General features: G+C 30.5%; 2 protein-coding genes and 1 non-coding gene across 3 annotated transcripts; 2 read left to right on the top strand and 1 right to left on the bottom strand.

Moving 5' to 3' along the window:
* Nucleotides 1–2,966: 2,966 nt before the first annotated feature.
* On the top strand, nt 2,967–5,811 carry LOC107898582 (NADP-dependent D-sorbitol-6-phosphate dehydrogenase). The gene is made up of 6 exons (XM_016824084.2): nt 2,967–3,156; nt 3,235–3,329; nt 3,426–3,543; nt 4,270–4,402; nt 4,941–5,160; nt 5,488–5,811. The coding sequence occupies exons 1-6, from the start codon at nt 2,970–2,972 to the stop codon at nt 5,719–5,721; spliced, it is 987 nt and encodes a 328-aa protein (XP_016679573.2). The 5' UTR covers nt 2,967–2,969; the 3' UTR covers nt 5,722–5,811.
* A 2,350-nt stretch (nt 5,812–8,161) lies between these two features.
* Nucleotides 8,162–8,245, top strand: TRNAL-CAA (transfer RNA leucine (anticodon CAA)). Its single transcript has one exon. It is a non-coding gene; the product is annotated as a tRNA-Leu (tRNA).
* Nucleotides 8,246–10,123: 1,878 nt separating this feature from the next.
* On the bottom strand, nt 10,124–12,519 carry LOC107898583 (uncharacterized). Its single transcript, XM_016824085.2, has 3 exons — nt 12,349–12,519; nt 12,101–12,166; nt 10,124–10,362 (listed from the first exon to the last, which is right to left on the bottom strand). The coding sequence occupies exons 1-3, from the start codon at nt 12,394–12,396 to the stop codon at nt 10,315–10,317; spliced, it is 162 nt and encodes a 53-aa protein (XP_016679574.1). The 5' UTR covers nt 12,397–12,519; the 3' UTR covers nt 10,124–10,314.
* Nucleotides 12,520–17,766: the final 5,247 nt, after the last annotated feature.

Here is a 17,766-nt window from a genome sequence, read left to right as displayed (position 1 = left end):
AATACAACAATTTGTCATAGCTCTACCCTCTATGACGTCACCATTGTCTCCGCTCCGTCGTCTTTCACCTAAACAAGAAAACTCCATCATGATTTTCGCCCTAAAAAATGTCATCACTGATTCAATATCTTCCTCTTCCTCCACAATTGATGTCGCTGTTGACTTTGGCTGAAAAATAAATAAAGGGGAAAACTTGGGTGATTAAGAAATTTACCTTGGTGTCGAGATTGGAGGAGGAAATGAAGGAGATAATGGGGAAAGATAGCGGCGAAAGCATATCCGACGCTAGATCTACCATTTTTATATTATCTAATATGAGTTTTTTATGGAGATTTAAGGGATTAATTTAAAATTTTTGTAATTTTTAAAAGGACTAAAAGAATGATTTTTTTCAGGTCCAGACAGCAACTTGTTAAGAGTTTAACAACTGAGTGATAAATCGTCGCACAATGGCTCTCATTGCCTTTTTTTTTTAGTTGAAATTAGGGTGTCCATCATCGGTAGCAATGACTAATCCTCTCGTCACGGGAGCTCTCAAAAGAGATAAACGGCTAGCCATGAAATGTGCTTCATTCCCATGGGTAAAGATCAGCTCCTGACCTCATAATTAAGGGATTAGATGAGTAACCACCACACCGCACCTTATAATTAGCTCTCATGACCTTTTCATTGTCTTTGTTGACGGCCTAACCTAGAGTATCTCTAAATCAATTCTTTGAAATATTTTCAATTAATATTTTTATCGATTTAAATTTTTTATGCATATTTGATAATCTAAAATAAAAACAATCCGATAAAATATTTTCTATAAAAAAATGTGGAAAGAGATAAGTAGAATGGATAATATTTTCAATTACTTCAATTTTATTTTATTTATTTTAATATTATATTATCTTACAAAAACTTTATGTTTAAAATCTGACTTTTGTTTAGAATAATGTAAAATGTTTAAAAATTAAGGATAAAACGTATAATATATTTTTTATAATTTAAAATCTATATTTATCAAACAATCTAATTATATTTTGTAATTAATTTTAAGTAAGGTATCAAACATATTATATGACTTAAATTTTTAACACTTTATTTTTCTGTTTATCAAACAACACTACAACACCTAAGTAGGTATTGGTGGTGTTCTCTCCAATGATCAAAAGAAAGTATTATGTAAGTTTTCGAAGTCCATTGGATTTAGGGACGAATCCAGAAATTCTTTTAAGGGGTCAGAATAGAATTATAATTTTTTGTGAGGTTAAAGTGCAGTTTTATCTTGTATTAGCTTATGATATCATCACTTTCGAGCGACTAGCCAAAGTGTAATTTTACCACGTAATAACTTTTAACTCTATAATTTATTAAGGGACTAAAAATATATAATTTCTAACTTTTTGTCATTTTCTTTTTGATTGGTTGCTATTTAAGTGTTTGTTGTGTTTTTATGATTGAATGGTATTATATTATTTTTGGTGTTTGGTATGCTTTGGAATATCCTTTTGAAAGGAAAACCCAAAATAAAAAATTAATTTGATTGTGGCAAAGTTTTGAATTTATAAATTATATATTTAAAATTTTAATTTAATTTAATTGGAAGTAAATTATCGAAATAGTTATTAAATTATTGTCTTTATTTTATTTCGGTTTTTGAATTTTTAAAATTTTTCGATTTAGTAACTAAATGATACGAAATCAAATTTTATTTACGTAATAGTAAATTTAGCCTTTTAATGTTTACACATTTTATCAATTTGATCCTAAATATAAAAAAAAAATCAACAAATCTAACTTTCAGTGTTTACAAAATTTATCATTTTAGTTCAAAACTAAAAAATTCAATAAATTTAACCCCCAACATTTACAAAATAACAAATTTCGTAAATTTTTAAAATTTAACCTATAGGCGAAGCAATTATCTAAATAACAATATATTTAGTATTCAAAAGTAACGGTGTTAACATTTTAGTGTTTAATTCGTGTTTTAGTGTTGACTCGATGAAAATTCATAATTAGGCAATAATATTAGCAATTAACTTCCATTAAACCAAATTTAAAACCGAGTTAAATCACATCCATCAAATTGTATTTGACAAATTAAATGTAAAATTAAACAAATTCGCAATAATCACTAAATTTATTCTATTAAAAAATATGAAAATTTTAAACCTAATACTATTAGCAGTTAACTTTTACCAAGTCAACCTTAAAACCCGACTCAAACACTAAATAATTAACAAAATTGCCTTTGGGTACCAAAATATATGATTTGTGTCAAATACATGTACCAAATTGGACCAAAATAACACAAGAACCGCATTAGGAAAAGCGTCAAACTCATGCACCAAATGATATATTAAGCCTATCTTTAATTATATATAATTATACTATATATTAAGTAATTAACTAAATTTATATCACAAGTTGACCGAACACTATCTTAATTAAGAACGGAGAAATAAAAAAACTAAAAACTATTATCTAACAAGGACCGAGGTAAAAAAAATTGGGTGTAACATAATTTAGTATTTGTTTATGTTGAACCAAGGTCTTTGGGTCGGGTTTATACCTATTTCGGGTTGTGGCTAAAGAAGAATAACATTGAAAGAGTATTACGTTTGGTTTAGGTCCGATCTAGCTCGATTTCAAATTTAATCATAGATCAATGTGAAAAACATACACAGATAATTTATTAATTATTTTTCCTTTTTTTCTTAATTATTTTATTATTATTATATTCGAACAATCTCATTATAGGTTTTTGATTATATCTGTTCTATTTGACACAATGTCTAGAACTAGGCACCCCTCCTCAACACATAAATAGGAGGATAATACACTTTAGCGCACTCGAACTCACGTCCTCTTGCATAAACAAAAAAAAATATATACCAAATTAAGTTAAAACTCAACCGGATATTTTATTATTTTAATCGTCCAACGACCACACAACTACTATATGAAGTGGACGTAAGAAAATGAAATTGCCTTCCATTTTTAGAGAGAATAGGAGAGATAGAGAGAGGTCAAGAATGGCTATAACACTCAACAACGGATTCCAAATGCCCATAATCGGTTTGGGTGTTTGGCGTATGGAAAAAAAAGCCATTAAAGATCTCATCATCGAATCCATCAAGATTGGTTTTCGCCATTTCGACTGTGCTTGTATCTTCTCCTTCCAAAACTCTTTGGCATTTACTAATTTTGACATTGTGTTCACAAAATGTTTGATGTTTTGTGCAGCTGACTACAAAAATGAAGCTGAAGTTGGGGAGGCATTGTGTGAAGCCATTAAAACTGGGCTTGTTACGAGAGAAGAGCTGTTTATTACTACTAAGGCAAGGGCTAAATGGGATTTTGATTTTTTTTTTTAATTATGTTAGGTTTTGTTTGATGAATTTGAGAACAATAATCTGGGTTTTGAATAATTGCAGCTTTGGAATACTGATCATGGACATGTTGTTGAAGCTTGTAAACACAGTCTTAAGAAGCTTCAATTGGATTATCTGGATTTATATCTGGTTCACTTTCCTATTTCCATTAGACACACCGGTGATTCCTCATTGCCTTCCTTCATTAACGTGTTTGAACTCACGTTCTCTCAAACTCACATTCTTTTAAATGTTGCAAAGCACCGAACTTAAGCTCAATGCCCATATATGTTAATGTCATACCCAAAGATGAAGCCAAAAATCTTTTAAGAGAGGTCAATTAAATTATAAATATTTGAAGGTTAAATCCAATTTTACCACTGTATCAACTTATAATTTTACGAGATTCAAAACAATTGTATAATTTAAGGGGCCAAGGGTATTATTTGCCTTCTCACTCTGTGGAGATACATAAATTTGAATCAAATCTACCGACACTTCTAATATAGTAAAATCATTATAGATGTTCTTGTATCAGGAGTTGGATTATGTTTTTTCTTCTTTACTTAAAAAATGAGCAAATTAGTCCATGTATATTATATTAAAGAGCAAACTAGTCTTTTTTTTATTATAATTTTCATTCCTTTCTATTGTTAAAAGTTAGTCAATGTACGTCAGCATGCATATTTTACTGTTTAATTATTCCGTGACTCATATCAATTTTTAACCGTATAAATTAATAAAATTTTTCATTAAAAGAACTAATTTTCTTTTTATCTAACTTAATAAGAATAATTTATTTTTTAATAAAAAAGATAAAATGGGTTTTACCCTTTATTATCTATCAAAGTGAAAATTGAGTTGTTTGGTAAAATGCACCATTACAACTGCATGCACACCCTTCTAGGAATTGGTGCAACTGGCAGTCCATTGGATGAAGATGGGGTTCTCGACATTGAAACAAACATATCATTGGAGACCACTTGGCATGCAATGGAAGATCTGGTTTCCATGGGTTTAGTTCGCAGCATTGGGATCAGGTTTTAAATGTTTTCAGTATATATTTCTTTTGGCATAATGATAAACTTAGTCCTTAACATTTACGTCTCTTATCAATTTGGTACTTATTCTTTTTAAGCTAAATTTAATTCTCAACCTTTTAAAAAAAATTAAATTTAACCACCAACTTTTCAAAAAGAGCCGAATTGTTGTTTTCTTAATAAAAATATAGACTAAAATATTAAGTTTTTAAACAAGACAGTCCGTATAACAATCCACATACACTTCATGCTAAATTTTTTTGAATATTTTTATAACTTTTAAATAGTTTTATCAACATAAAGTACACATAGACTGCCATATATGTCGTCATGCCAACATTATTAAGAAGTTAAATGTTTTAGTCAATATTTCCGTTAAAAGTAATTCAACTCTTTTTTGAAAGATTAATTATCAAATTTAGCTAAAAGAAAGTACCAAATTAACGAAAGATATAAACATTGAAGATTAAATTTATCATTATACCATTTCTTTTCCTTAAATCTTTATGAAATTTGTGGCAAATTTGTTGTTTTGCAGCAACTATGACATATTTTTAACCAGAGATTGCTTAGCTTACTCCAAAATAAAGCCAGCAGTGAACCAGATAGAGACACACCCTTATTTCCAACGTGAATCATTGGTCAAATTTTGCCAAAAGCATGGGATCTGTGTTACAGCCCATACTCCCTTAGTTGGTGCCGATGCCAATACCAAACGCTTTGGTACTGTTTCTTGCTTGGATGATCCAATCCTCAAGGTATGTTTCATCTATTCGGTATTATATAATTAGGTCATTTTATTAATTTAACGTTAGTTTGGATGTTAAATATCGATCTAGAAAATATTTTAAAATATTTGGATCAAATTTTAAATAGACATATATCTTTTAAAGGACAACTTGGATCAAATATAGTGTCAAATTTCAACTTTAACCAAAAGTATAATGACAAATTTCAACATTAAATCTAAAGAAAATGGATACAAATCTTGATATTTAAATCTCCGAGCTACTGAATGTTGTAGGGTTCTAAATCTTTTTTTATTTCGGTTGATTCGAATCCGAATTCGAACATCGGGTTTTCAGGGGATAGCTGAGAAGTATAAGAAAACAGTGGCTCAGATTGTTCTTCGCTGGGGAATCCAAAGGAACACAGTGGTGATCCCAAAAACATCAAAGTCTGAAAGGTTGAAAGAAAATTTCAAAGTTTTAGAGTTTGAGTTGGCCAAAGAGGACATGGACGTAATTCAAGCTATTGACAAGAACTATAGGTCCAATATTCAACCTGCCAAGTTTTGGGGCATAGATCTCTATGCTTGAAAAAAAACACATCTTTTATTCTTGGTTGTGTAAGGATTTTCTTTGTGTGTTCTATGAAGAATGAAGTCTAATAAAATTCTCATTCGATAATTACTTGTTTTTATAATTTTAGATCGGTGATCAAATCAATCAGATTTACGATTATGATCCTTTAAATTTTTATCGAATTTTACAGATTCAAATGATTATTAGCCAAATGGATTCAAATCCTCTTTGTTGTGTTAGAATGTTGCAACAATCATGACCAAACTCTCATTTGTAAACACACAAAGAAAAAGTATAATGGTATCATTATTATTTTTTTAACATTAATCTCATTATAGGTTCTTATCATATCCTGATTTTTGATACATTAATACCTAGAATTACTCATGACCCCTCCCCAACCCTTAAATAAGAGGATAATACACTCGAATCCACATCCTCGTACACTAGAAACAATGCCAATATCAATCGAGTTAAAGCTCAATCAACATTTTCATTAGTTATTTTTGAAAAATCTTCCCAATGACAACGATATTTATAATACTAAAGTAGTCACAATTAACATGCGCATTCAACTTATGTAAACATCCTATTGTTAGGATTTGTGACCCTAATTTAGTGATTTTATCATGACTCTTTGTATTTTTTTTTAATTTATCGAATAAATAAATTTACACCATGATCATTTGATTATCTTTGTATGTTTGTTTTTAATGACTTTTGTGTGAAAAATAAAATTAGTAAGCAAATATAATGCGAGAAGATAATTTATATTAATAGGTAAACCAATTTTTTTCATAGTTTATAAAATTAGATTAAGCAAATGGTTAGAATAGTAAAGGGATATTATGTTGTTTATAATTACAATTGGGGAGATAACTTGTCTTGGCTAACGGAGCAAGTTTGACTCCTAGAGATAGAGACATAGATACAATTGTCTGTACTGGTAATACATCAGACTGAATCCAAGTTGAATTTATCCTAGATCCTTTTATAGATTCATTCACTTATGACATTTATTATGTAATTTACCTCAATTCTAAGTAAATGGATGACCATGTGTGTATAACTCATGTACACTGATATATTAAAAACTTATGCTTTCATGGTAGTGGATAAGTTGGTATGTTGGGTTTATAACTTGTGCATGATATTGTTTCACTCACAACACTGGAATCGCAGCTCAAATAAAGAGTAAATGATCTCATTGGCATTTTTTGACTTATGAAAATTGAACGTAATCATAAGTTGTTTGTTTGAGATGAATGACTAATAATTAGTAATTGTAAGTAATGATTATTCACATCACGTAAGATACAATGGTGACCATAAGATGATATTAATCGAATTAGCTAGGTGAACAAATTTAATCTAAAGGGATCAAAGATATCCCGTTATGGTAATACACATATGGCAATGTCATTGGACAAAAGCCTAACATAAATACCTTTCGTAATAATGGTATATAATGAGGAGACCAACCTTAATACTTTTAGTGGATTGACCTGAATAGGCGAAGAGTAAACAATATATGATAAGATGGAACTTATAACATAACCGATACAATCATAGCAACAAAAAGCAACAGATGATCTTATGGAACAATAAGAGATCTAAATGTTCAAAAACTGCTTTGGGGGTAGATCTATTAAGGCTAACACAAGGCAGCATGAGTGGACACTATCCCCATGATCGGGCCCCTGGACCATCAAATCATTGTTTCCTCTCCTCTTTTCCATCACCACCATGATCAACTTCCATCAATTAAGGCTAACACAAGGCAGCATGAGTAGACATTGTCCCCATGATCGGGCCCTGGACCATCAAATCATTGTTTCCTCTCCTCTTTTCCATCACCACCATGATCAATTTCCATGTCATCTATTTAACCAATCTCTTATCATTTCGCCTCTTTAATCACCCAACAAAATTGAAAGTGTGACCGAATCCAACACAAACAAAACATATATTTGGCAAGTGTTGGAAACCTCTAAAAGGTGATTTCTTAACTTTGACAACAACTTCCATAAGCATGAACTGATTCCAACAAAAGTTTTCTTTACTTTCGTTGAAATTTACCATGGGCACGATGTAGAACATTTCATCAATCCTCATAAGATTCTCCCTAGTGCACTACTGGAGTGGGACATTATGATTTTTCTTCATGCACAACACTAACATATTAGATAGGTTACAATGCATGTATGTATTATGTATTAGGGTTTAAACATTAAGTTAGACATGATTTGTTGCTTTGGCATTAGAAAACCTTGAACTTAAAATTAACTCCTCTAAGTGTTTTTAATTCGTGTAAAATAGTTGGGTACTTCTTTTTTAACTATTTTCCACTCAGGTAAATGCTGCAAACCAAGGTTGTGAATTGTTACTTGAGAAAGTGGCTTCCTTTTTGTTTTCTTCTGTTTTATATTTTAATGTTTAGTTGTTAGACGAAGAGGTCAGGATGGCCGAGTGGTCTAAGGCGCCAGACTCAAGTTCTGGTTCTCGTTAGAGAGCGTGGGTTCAAATCCCACTTCTGACATTTTTCAATTTCATTTTACCCCACAATTCTCTTAGCTTTTTTTGGAATATGATCTAGTGCTGGTTTAAAAAGATTTTGGTAGAAGTATCATAGAAGTCCCTGTAGTACTAAAAGTTAAATTGTATTTTATTCTCTCTATTTAAAAAATAGACAAATTAATCTTTATACATTATATCAAATACCAAATTGGTATTAGTAATTTTCACTATAAATTAATATTGGAGTAACAAAAGTATCATGGAAACCCTAGCACAAAGAATAAAATTGCAATTTTTCCTATTTTACTAAAAAAATGGGCAAATTATTCCTTGTAAGTTAGATCAGAGAGCAAACTGGCACTTTCAGTTAAAGATTTTATCCATTTTTGCTGTTAAAAATCAACATGTCTGACAGAATACCGTGATAGTTATTGTACCTCATTCTGATGTGTAGGGACCAGTTTTTACCAGTAAAATTTATATAATTTTTAATAAAGGATCAATTTGCTCCTTGTTCTAATGTAAAAGGACTAATTTTCCTATTTTTAGTAGAAGGGGCAAAATGCAATTTGATAAGTTTAATTTATCAAACACTTTACTAGAAATGTTATGATAAATTTCAAAATTACACTTATAAAATAAAATATAATTTTTATTAATTTTAACATTTTTCAATCACATTTACTATTGACAAAAGTTTGTTTATTATTAATAAACACATAATTTCATCTATTTATTTTAAATAAAAGTACTTTGATACAAGTATCTCAAAATTAATATATAATTAAATTTAAAATAAGTTTTAAATATTTAATATGTATTTGAATTAGAATTTAAATTTAAATTTAATTCAATGGTAGTTAAAATAAATTTAAAGTTACATATTTTTTTTATGATTTTGTAGTTTGAAATAGTATTATATTAAAATAATAAAAATAAATAAGATAACAACCAATTAAATTTATCAGAAAAAAAGTGATCAATTTTTTTATTTTATTTCCATTGAATCGGATAGCATTTATTCCATAATGACTTATTTTTGAGAAAAAAAAAAAGGAGAATTGAGTTTAGTGCAAATTGATGTTGAAATGGCTACTAGCAAGCATATTTCATTGCTTTTACCTTTCCAACCAGTTTGATAAACCTGCTAATATACTCTTCAAGTGTTAATCCATGTATGTCAATAGCATAGCAACTGCATTCTCTTTCAATACCATTGATGCATAGCATTTGGTGAGCTGAAACATCCTAGATTTCAGTCATTTGCACCTCTCGATGTCCTTCCCGATTCTCTCAGAACCTTGTTTGTGATCTCTAAAGTTTCCCTTAATCCTATGCTTCCCTTCTTCCCTTTTACGGTCATGTTGATTTTCGGTTGTTAGGTTTCTACACTAAGCAACTGATTTTTCTTCTGAAAACCGGCATACACTCTTCGATTTCTTAAGCAGAAAACAAGTGAGCCACTAGCATTACTAGTCCAACACTGTTTCCTTGTTTCTTTGAGTTCTTCATACACCTAGGAGAAACATTTGGATCATTAGTTTCAGTCTTCCCATGGAAGCTTTCGATTTTCCGATGAAATCCAGAGCAACCCGAGGGACTTTTGCCTTGTTTCTTCGATCCTTACAGGCACTGTCGCTTTCCAACACAAACTACTTTCACCATTTCAGGTATCAGGCAGTAACACCGGCTTTATAAAGCCGACATGGAATGCATAATAGTATGGTTCAGGAAAGAACTAATGTCTAAAGCAGAACTTAGAATATCAAGATTTATGACACAAAATTTTAGAAAACCCACAAGATTCTTTTTTTGAGCCCAAAAAGTGTCTGAATTTATAAATTAGAACTGCGGGGAATATATAATCACCCCAGCAGCTTGCATGTTTAACTACAGGAAATAAACAAACCCTGAATGGCTAAGTTGATAACTACCTGAAAAAGTTATTAAAGGCGGTTCACCATGGTCCATAAAAAGCTGCAGGCCAAAATGAAAAACTGGTATAATCCCATTGTTAATGCATTATTACGACAAAAAGAAAAAACCTCAGGTCACGCATGCAATTGAACTATGAACAAGACCCCCTCTGCTTCAATGGTGTGCCTTTGCTTCAGCTTTCCTTTGAGACTTTGCCTTCATCTGAGGATAAAAGTAATAGTAACGTGTAAGCATTTGTTTTACTATGAGTTTAACTCATACCCTTTACTGAATGGTTGCATGTATATGTTGTGTCATCCGGACTAGAATATGACGGATATAAACAGTAAAAGTACCATGGAGACCCTTGTATAAAAAGCCTGATTGCATTTTGCCCCTTTCACTAAAAAAAAATGGGCAAATTAATCCATTTACATTAAATCAAAGAGCAAATTAGTCCTTTCAATTAAAAATTCCATCCGTTTCTAGTGCTAAAAACTGTCATTGCTGATAGAATAATCAAACAATTACATGCGGCATGCCACGTGTGCCTCATTCTGACATATAGTGACCAAGTTTTAATAGTTGAGATGGATGAATTTTTTAACAGAAAGACCAGTTTGCTCTTTGATCAAATGTATATTGATTAATTTGCCCATTTTTTGAGTAGTAGAGGTAAACTGCAATCTGACTCTTAGTACCAAGGCCTCTATAGTACTTTTAGCAGATATAAACACATGTCCAACAAGAGTATAATCAGTATTTTCTTCTTTTAGAAAAGGGGAAAAAAATCCCTTATTTTAGATGATCATATCCAAATATCCATATCCAAAAATTGTATCAGATACAAGTGCTGAACACGATACTTTATAAAAAAATGACGGACACAATTAACATAGTGGACATTCAGCACAAGACAAAACCTATGAACATTAGGGTCAAACAATTAACATAGTGGACATCCAGTAAAATGTCCAAACTCCATATGACATCTTATGCATTCATGGAAATGCATTTGAATGTAAAGCAAATGGTCAAACAATCTTTGTTATTGTTAGATGCATAACGCATTAGATGCTAAAAATTTACCACATCATTACTATGTTCATTCCTGAGATTAAATTTTCAAAACACTCTTATCTACAATGTCTCTAAATCCTCTTGAATTATTTATAACAACCAACAAATGTTTTGTAGATCTGCAAATAGATCAGAAGATTTCTGAAACAACACATTCGAGCAGGGTTTATCACCTAAAGAAACTGATATCCTGATCATGGTACATGCTATGCTATAATCAGACTCGTGTGAGTGTGGATGCAAGAATATATCCAATACAAGTATGTTTAATTTTACTAAGTTTTAACATATATTTAAAGTAGACCTTTTAATTCTGACCCAGACTCAAAAACCACACTCCAACAATCCCGAACCTTAGCAACTTGTTTTAACCATAAAAGGTCAGTCCGCCAAACCAGAAACCAGAAATGACCCTAAACCTAAAATGATAGAACAAGTAATCTCAATTGGCTCGAAAGTGAATGTAGTTCCAAATGCAAAAACCCAAAAAACTATCCTTAAGATCTGGACTACCAAACTTAGATGACCCGAACATGAAAGAGACCTGAACTCGAAATGATCCATAGCTGAAATGACCTGAAATTGTTAAAAACTCGAATTGACCCGACTCAGATTGAGCCAACCAAAACTAACCCAATCCTCCCAATTGGTCATATTTCCGAAACCAAGTCCGAATGAGTCGGAGCAACATAGCCTAAGATTTTCGTTCTAATAACAACAATTAAAACTAAAACAAATAGAAAGGGTTATGAAAATGCATCTTATCAGATAATGAAGAACCACATCAAAATCCAATTACAATAAGATAACATGAAATGCGGAAAACATAATCAAGACTCAGTAAACATAAAATATATAAAAGCAAATAAAATGGAGGTACCTTGAGGTACTTGAGCTTAAAGCTCCCATAAACAAGTCCAAAAGAAAAAGCAGATGCACGAGCCACCTATTACATTATATATAAAACCAAAAACCCAATCAACTTAAACAAAAGATAATCTGATTTTAGATTATTTATTGGCAGAGAATCAAAATGAGATCTATTGTTCATATAATTTTATGCTTTGTTTTGCAGAAGTCGATTAGGGAATTTTAAAAAAAGAAGAAGAAAAAGGGAAAATAAATTACGAGAGCGAGAGTGCTGGTGCCGGAGTAAGGTCCAGGTGGCGGCGCCATGGCTTTGGTTTTTGTTTGTGTGATCGGGAAATGAGCGATGGAGATGCAATGGAAATACAGTCTGCAGTTGCGGAAGGGAAAACAAAGAGCTCTTGGCGTTGGTTTTTATATTTTGTGGTGCTTCATCTACAAAACGAAGTCGTTTTAGAATGAGAAAAGGGGCCACTTTGCGTTAGAGTTGTTCATGAGCCGGGCCAAGTACGGATTGGACCCTAACCAAATTTTAGGCCCGAGACTGGCCCGGAAAATGTGCCAATTTTTATTCAAGTTTGACCAGAATAAAAATTCCAAAACCCAAACCCGACTCGCCGTATTAATGTTTTATTTTATTTTTATATAAAAAATTAAAAATATATAACACAAAAAAAAACTAAAAACATTAAAATAAATATTTCCCAACAAATTAAAAATATATATACTAAAATAACACTAAGATAGTTGCAATTTAATAACCAAATACCTCTAAAATAGTAACAACATAATAGTGAAATGACAGCAAAACAGTAAAAAAACGGTAGCAAAACAACAAGTTTTTTTTTGCAAAGTTGGGCTGAACCCAAGCCTTAAAAATATTACCTAAAGCCCATCCCATTTTCTAAAAGGCCTTTTCTTATTGAAGTCTATTTTTTAAATTTATATTTTTGCGCAAACCCTTTTACCTCTTAAATCGAATGGTTAACCCATGAAAAAATTTAATTTCCACCTTACATTATTTAATTTCATTTTCAGTAACTATAAATCGTCAAACAATAATTGAACTTTTGCCTGTTTGTACATTTAATTTTTAACATAATTCGGTCCTATATTTTTATAATATTATTAGTTAGTGCAAATAATTAATATAGTTAAATTTTCGAAGGTCCTCCTCCTAGTGACACATGGGCACTCACCCGTGGCCTTTTTCTTTTTCTTTTTTTTTTCAATTTTACAAAAGTAGTTTAATTTTAATTTTAGTCTTTCTATTATACTTAAATTTGAAATTTAATTATTATACTTTAATTTTTATCATAAATTGGTCTTATATTTTCATAACATTATTAGTTAGTCCAAATAGTTAAGATAGTTAACATTTCGATTAAAATGTTATATGGTTATATATAATTTGAATACTTTAAGGGTCTTAGGAATATACATATCTTTTGGGCTCGCCTTACTTTTTTTTACATTATAAGACAATGGTCAAATTTTAATGTTGACCTCTATGCTATGCTAAAACTTGGATTAAATCTATATACTTTAATTTTTGACATAATTTAGTCCTTTCACTTTTATAATGTCATTAATTAGTCTAAATAGTTAATGTTGTTAACTATTTCAATTACAATGTTGTATCTATTTTTTTAAGAACACTATTCCAACAAAAAATTATTTTTTTTTTAAATTTTAAAATGTCACACCGTTGAACTTAATTGAAGAATTTTAATGGTGGTAACGATTGATGCTGAATTTCTAATTTTGAAAAGTAGAGGAAATAAATTCTTGAAAAATAAAATAAGGTGACTAAATTTCAAATGTATGAAGTGTACAGGGATTTAAATCATATTTTAACCTTCAACTTTTTACTCCATAATTTGATACAGATAAATAATCAACCCACTTCAAAATGTCACACAAGTGAACTTAATAGAAGAATTTTAAAAGCGACAACAATTGGACCTAAATTTTTAAATCCAAAAAGTAGAGAGTCTAAATATTTAAAAATAAAAATAGGATTAGAGTATAGTTTAACCTGCAAATTTTTACTCCATAATTTGACACAAATAAATAATCAACCAAGCACGAAGCGTGAGAATCATACTAGTATTAGTAGAATTCTTTCTGCATGCATCAGCTTAATCGATACTACAAACTTTCAAAAGTATGTACAAATAATTCAAAAGTTTTTAGTTAAGTCACTAGACTATAAGGTTATTTTTTAAAAAAAGTTTCGCCAGCGAGTTTCAAGCGATGATTTGATGATAGGTAAAGCAGATCGATACGCATCAACGATCGAGTGGAAGAACATACCTTAAATCCAAGTTGATCTAACGGTTAGTTTTGAAGATCAAAGAAAAAAGTTGTTTGAATTTTGGTTCACATATTCGTGACATCCAAAGTTGTTTCATGAAAAAATAATTGAACTATTCAAAAGTTTCCGTTCAAGTCAATGGGCTGTTAAAATTGATGTTATATGACTTTCTCTATTTGCATTGTTTGTACTAATCGAAAGCTCTCTTTCCTCTTCTTCTCTACGGTTCAATATTTTCATGAAACAATTTTGGACATCACAATTTCTCCGAACCAAAATTCAAACAACTCTTTTCTCTGATCTCCGACACTGACTGTCAGATCGACTTATATCTAAGGTATGTTCTTCTACTCGTTGATGGGTATTGATCAATCGTACCAATCGTTGAATCGCCACTTGGAGCTCGCTTGCAAAACTTATTTTTTTAAGAAAAAAAACTTAACAATAAAGTGACTTGAATAAAAACTTTTGAATAGTTCAGTGACTTAAATAAAAACTTTTAAATAGTTCAATGACTAAATTGTAACTTTTTTTAATTAGATGACCAAAACAAAAACTTATCCATAATTTAATGACTAATAATGTAGTTTACCCAAAATACAAATATCTAATTCAAAGCCCATCTTTCCTTGAGATCAGTACTTGTTTACCTACCCACATTCTCTGACAAAGTACCATGTTGCTATAAACTCCTAATGTTCTTGGTTCATGGTTTCACTTGAGGGTCCAGTTAGATATATTAATTGCATAATTTACTATAAGATTAAACAATGCCATCTAGGATTTGAAGTTTATATCCATCTGATCATTTCAGAATTTATGGATTTTTTTTAATAATATTGTTTTTAAAAATCGAACTTGAATATTCTTGTTGAAAATATAACCTGACTATATAATATTCATATTGAAAATATTCACAAGGGATCGTAATGCCTATATTGTGATTGAACCCAAACTCTTCCTCGGCTCTGCGGAGCAAGCATTGAAACTCGGGGTGAGTCAAGAACGAGATCCGAACAATGTATCTGCTCCGGTTTTCGCCGACGGCCTTTGGGTACGTCGAGAGGGAGACCATCGCCGTCGTCCCAAAGCTCGAACATCTCTTGAGGATTTGCTTCAAAACCGCGGTCTGAGGCAGCTTGTTTGATTTCCTAATCGCCATTATTGTTTTGGATGGTTTGGATCCTGGAGGGTGTTTATTTATGGAGAAAAGTTTGGGTATATATATTATAGGTTTAATTGCATTTAACACCCTTAAACTAGGGTCTAGGTTTTCAAAATGTTAATTCCTCAAAACATCAAATATCGTATTGATCAGGTATTTTAGTCAACTTATCCATTGGCTAGGGCATTAGATGTTAGCTCATACACAACGTGAAACATATTTAAGGCACATGTCTATCTACCACATGACCAGAGGTAAGTAGAGGTCTTTACCCAAAAAAATAATAAAATTTCAATGAAATTCCTTTAAAAATTTTAAAATTGCAAGCTAATATATATAATAGTAAAACTTATATTTTGGCCCTCCAAATATTTACAATATTCATTTATGATCCTTTAAGAAAATTGGCTTCCCTTTGTAGCTTGAATCGGACATGTATAAGAAGTCCTTCTAAATTTTATTTATACCGTGCTTCTTAACATGTTTGATTACTAATGTAAAAAAAGCTTATTTAATACACGTGTTAAAATAATTAGACATAAAATAAATAATAAATAGTATAATTTTAAACTTGTAAAAAATAAGCACAAAATTTTCCTTCTCTTTACTAAAAAAAGTCATGAGAGTGATTAGATATTACCAAATAAAATTAATTTATTACTAGCTCGTATCTTAAGATATGTTAAGAAAACAATACTCCTACTAAAATCAGGAACCGGGGACAAAGTATCCATTAAGTAGGTATACCCACATCATATATGAACCGATACTTAACATCTAAATTGGCGATTCAATAGTCGAAAGAGCATCGTTGATGCAATAATAATACTTTGAAAACTTAATTAGAACGTATTAAAGTCTAAGGACCGATTTAAATTCTAGATGAGAGTTTTGTGACGTTTAATGGAATTAACCCTATAGTGAAAAACAATGTACGGTTGCATGGAATTTCGGGTTCTAAACTTAGGTGTACGTTAACTGTTGAAAAGCCCATGGACTCTGTTCTGAGTCAGATTCAAGGTGGAATTATTACAGTAAATTGGCTTTACTTGTCCGGTCTTGGAAATTTGAAGTTTTTATGTAATAATAAAAAAAAAAGGAGAGAGAGGAAATTTTGGGTGATTTATCAAATGAAAATGGTGTCTTTATTATGTTTAATTAAATGGATCATTACCGATAATTAAGTGTGTACTGGACAGTACAGCAGCTTTTGTTGGGTTTGGATTTTTGTGTTTTGTTAATGTGAGGGTAAACTCCATACATTGGCTAAATTCTTTACATTGGCTAAATTCTTTACATCTTGTAAGATAGTTAATGAATTATTCGAATATTTTTATTTACGTCACTAAGTTATTCAGTAGTTTTAATTTAAGTTAGTGGGTTGTTATGTTTTTTTTCAAAAGTTTAGCTAGTAAGTTTCAAACGACGATTCGACAATCGGTATGGTGGATCAAAACCCATCGACTAGTAGAAAAGCATATTTTAGATCCAAGTCAATCTGACAATCAGTATCAGAGATCTGAGAAAAAAGTTATTTGGATTTTGATTCATAGATTCGTAATGTTTAAAGTTATTTCATGAAAAAAAAGCGATTGGTGCAGATGGTTCGAACATGAAGCGTCATACAACACGATTTTAACAGTCTAATGACTTATGTGAAACCTTTTGAATAATTCAGTGAGTATCTCATAATTTTTGAAATTAACGATTAAAACGTAAACTTATTAATAATTTAGTAATGATAGACGAGGATTACCCTTAAATTTACTGTTGGATTTGCAGGTTTTGACCCTTTGTTTAATGCAATTTTTTAGTTTTATTTATTTATTTTAATTATGTTTGTGGATATGTTTGATCTTTACAATTGGCTTTCATATATTTAATAACATAGGTATGTAATTGGAAAAGGGTTTCAATATTTTCAATTATTTTTTGGATATTTAAATTCACTAAAATTACTTTTAAATAGGTATAAAATCAAAATTAGGCTATTTTATCAAAATAGTCCAAAAAAATATTATATTTACAAAAATAATTCAGATTTAAAAACAATCACCAAAATAACCTAAAAGGAACAGTAAAATTGGGTTATGGCCTGTCAATAGCCAGAACCCACTCGTATTTTGCACCCATGATTGCCTAATAATTGTGTCAGACTTAAAAAAATTAATTTTTTGGGTTTTGGCCTGTCAATGGC

Source organism: Gossypium hirsutum, chromosome D04 (assembly GCF_007990345.1).
Source record: "Gossypium hirsutum isolate 1008001.06 chromosome D04, Gossypium_hirsutum_v2.1, whole genome shotgun sequence".
Lineage (NCBI taxonomy): Eukaryota > Viridiplantae > Streptophyta > Magnoliopsida > Malvales > Malvaceae > Gossypium > Gossypium hirsutum.
Note: the sequence above shows the minus strand (reverse complement) of the source record. Positions and strands in the feature narration are given on the sequence as shown.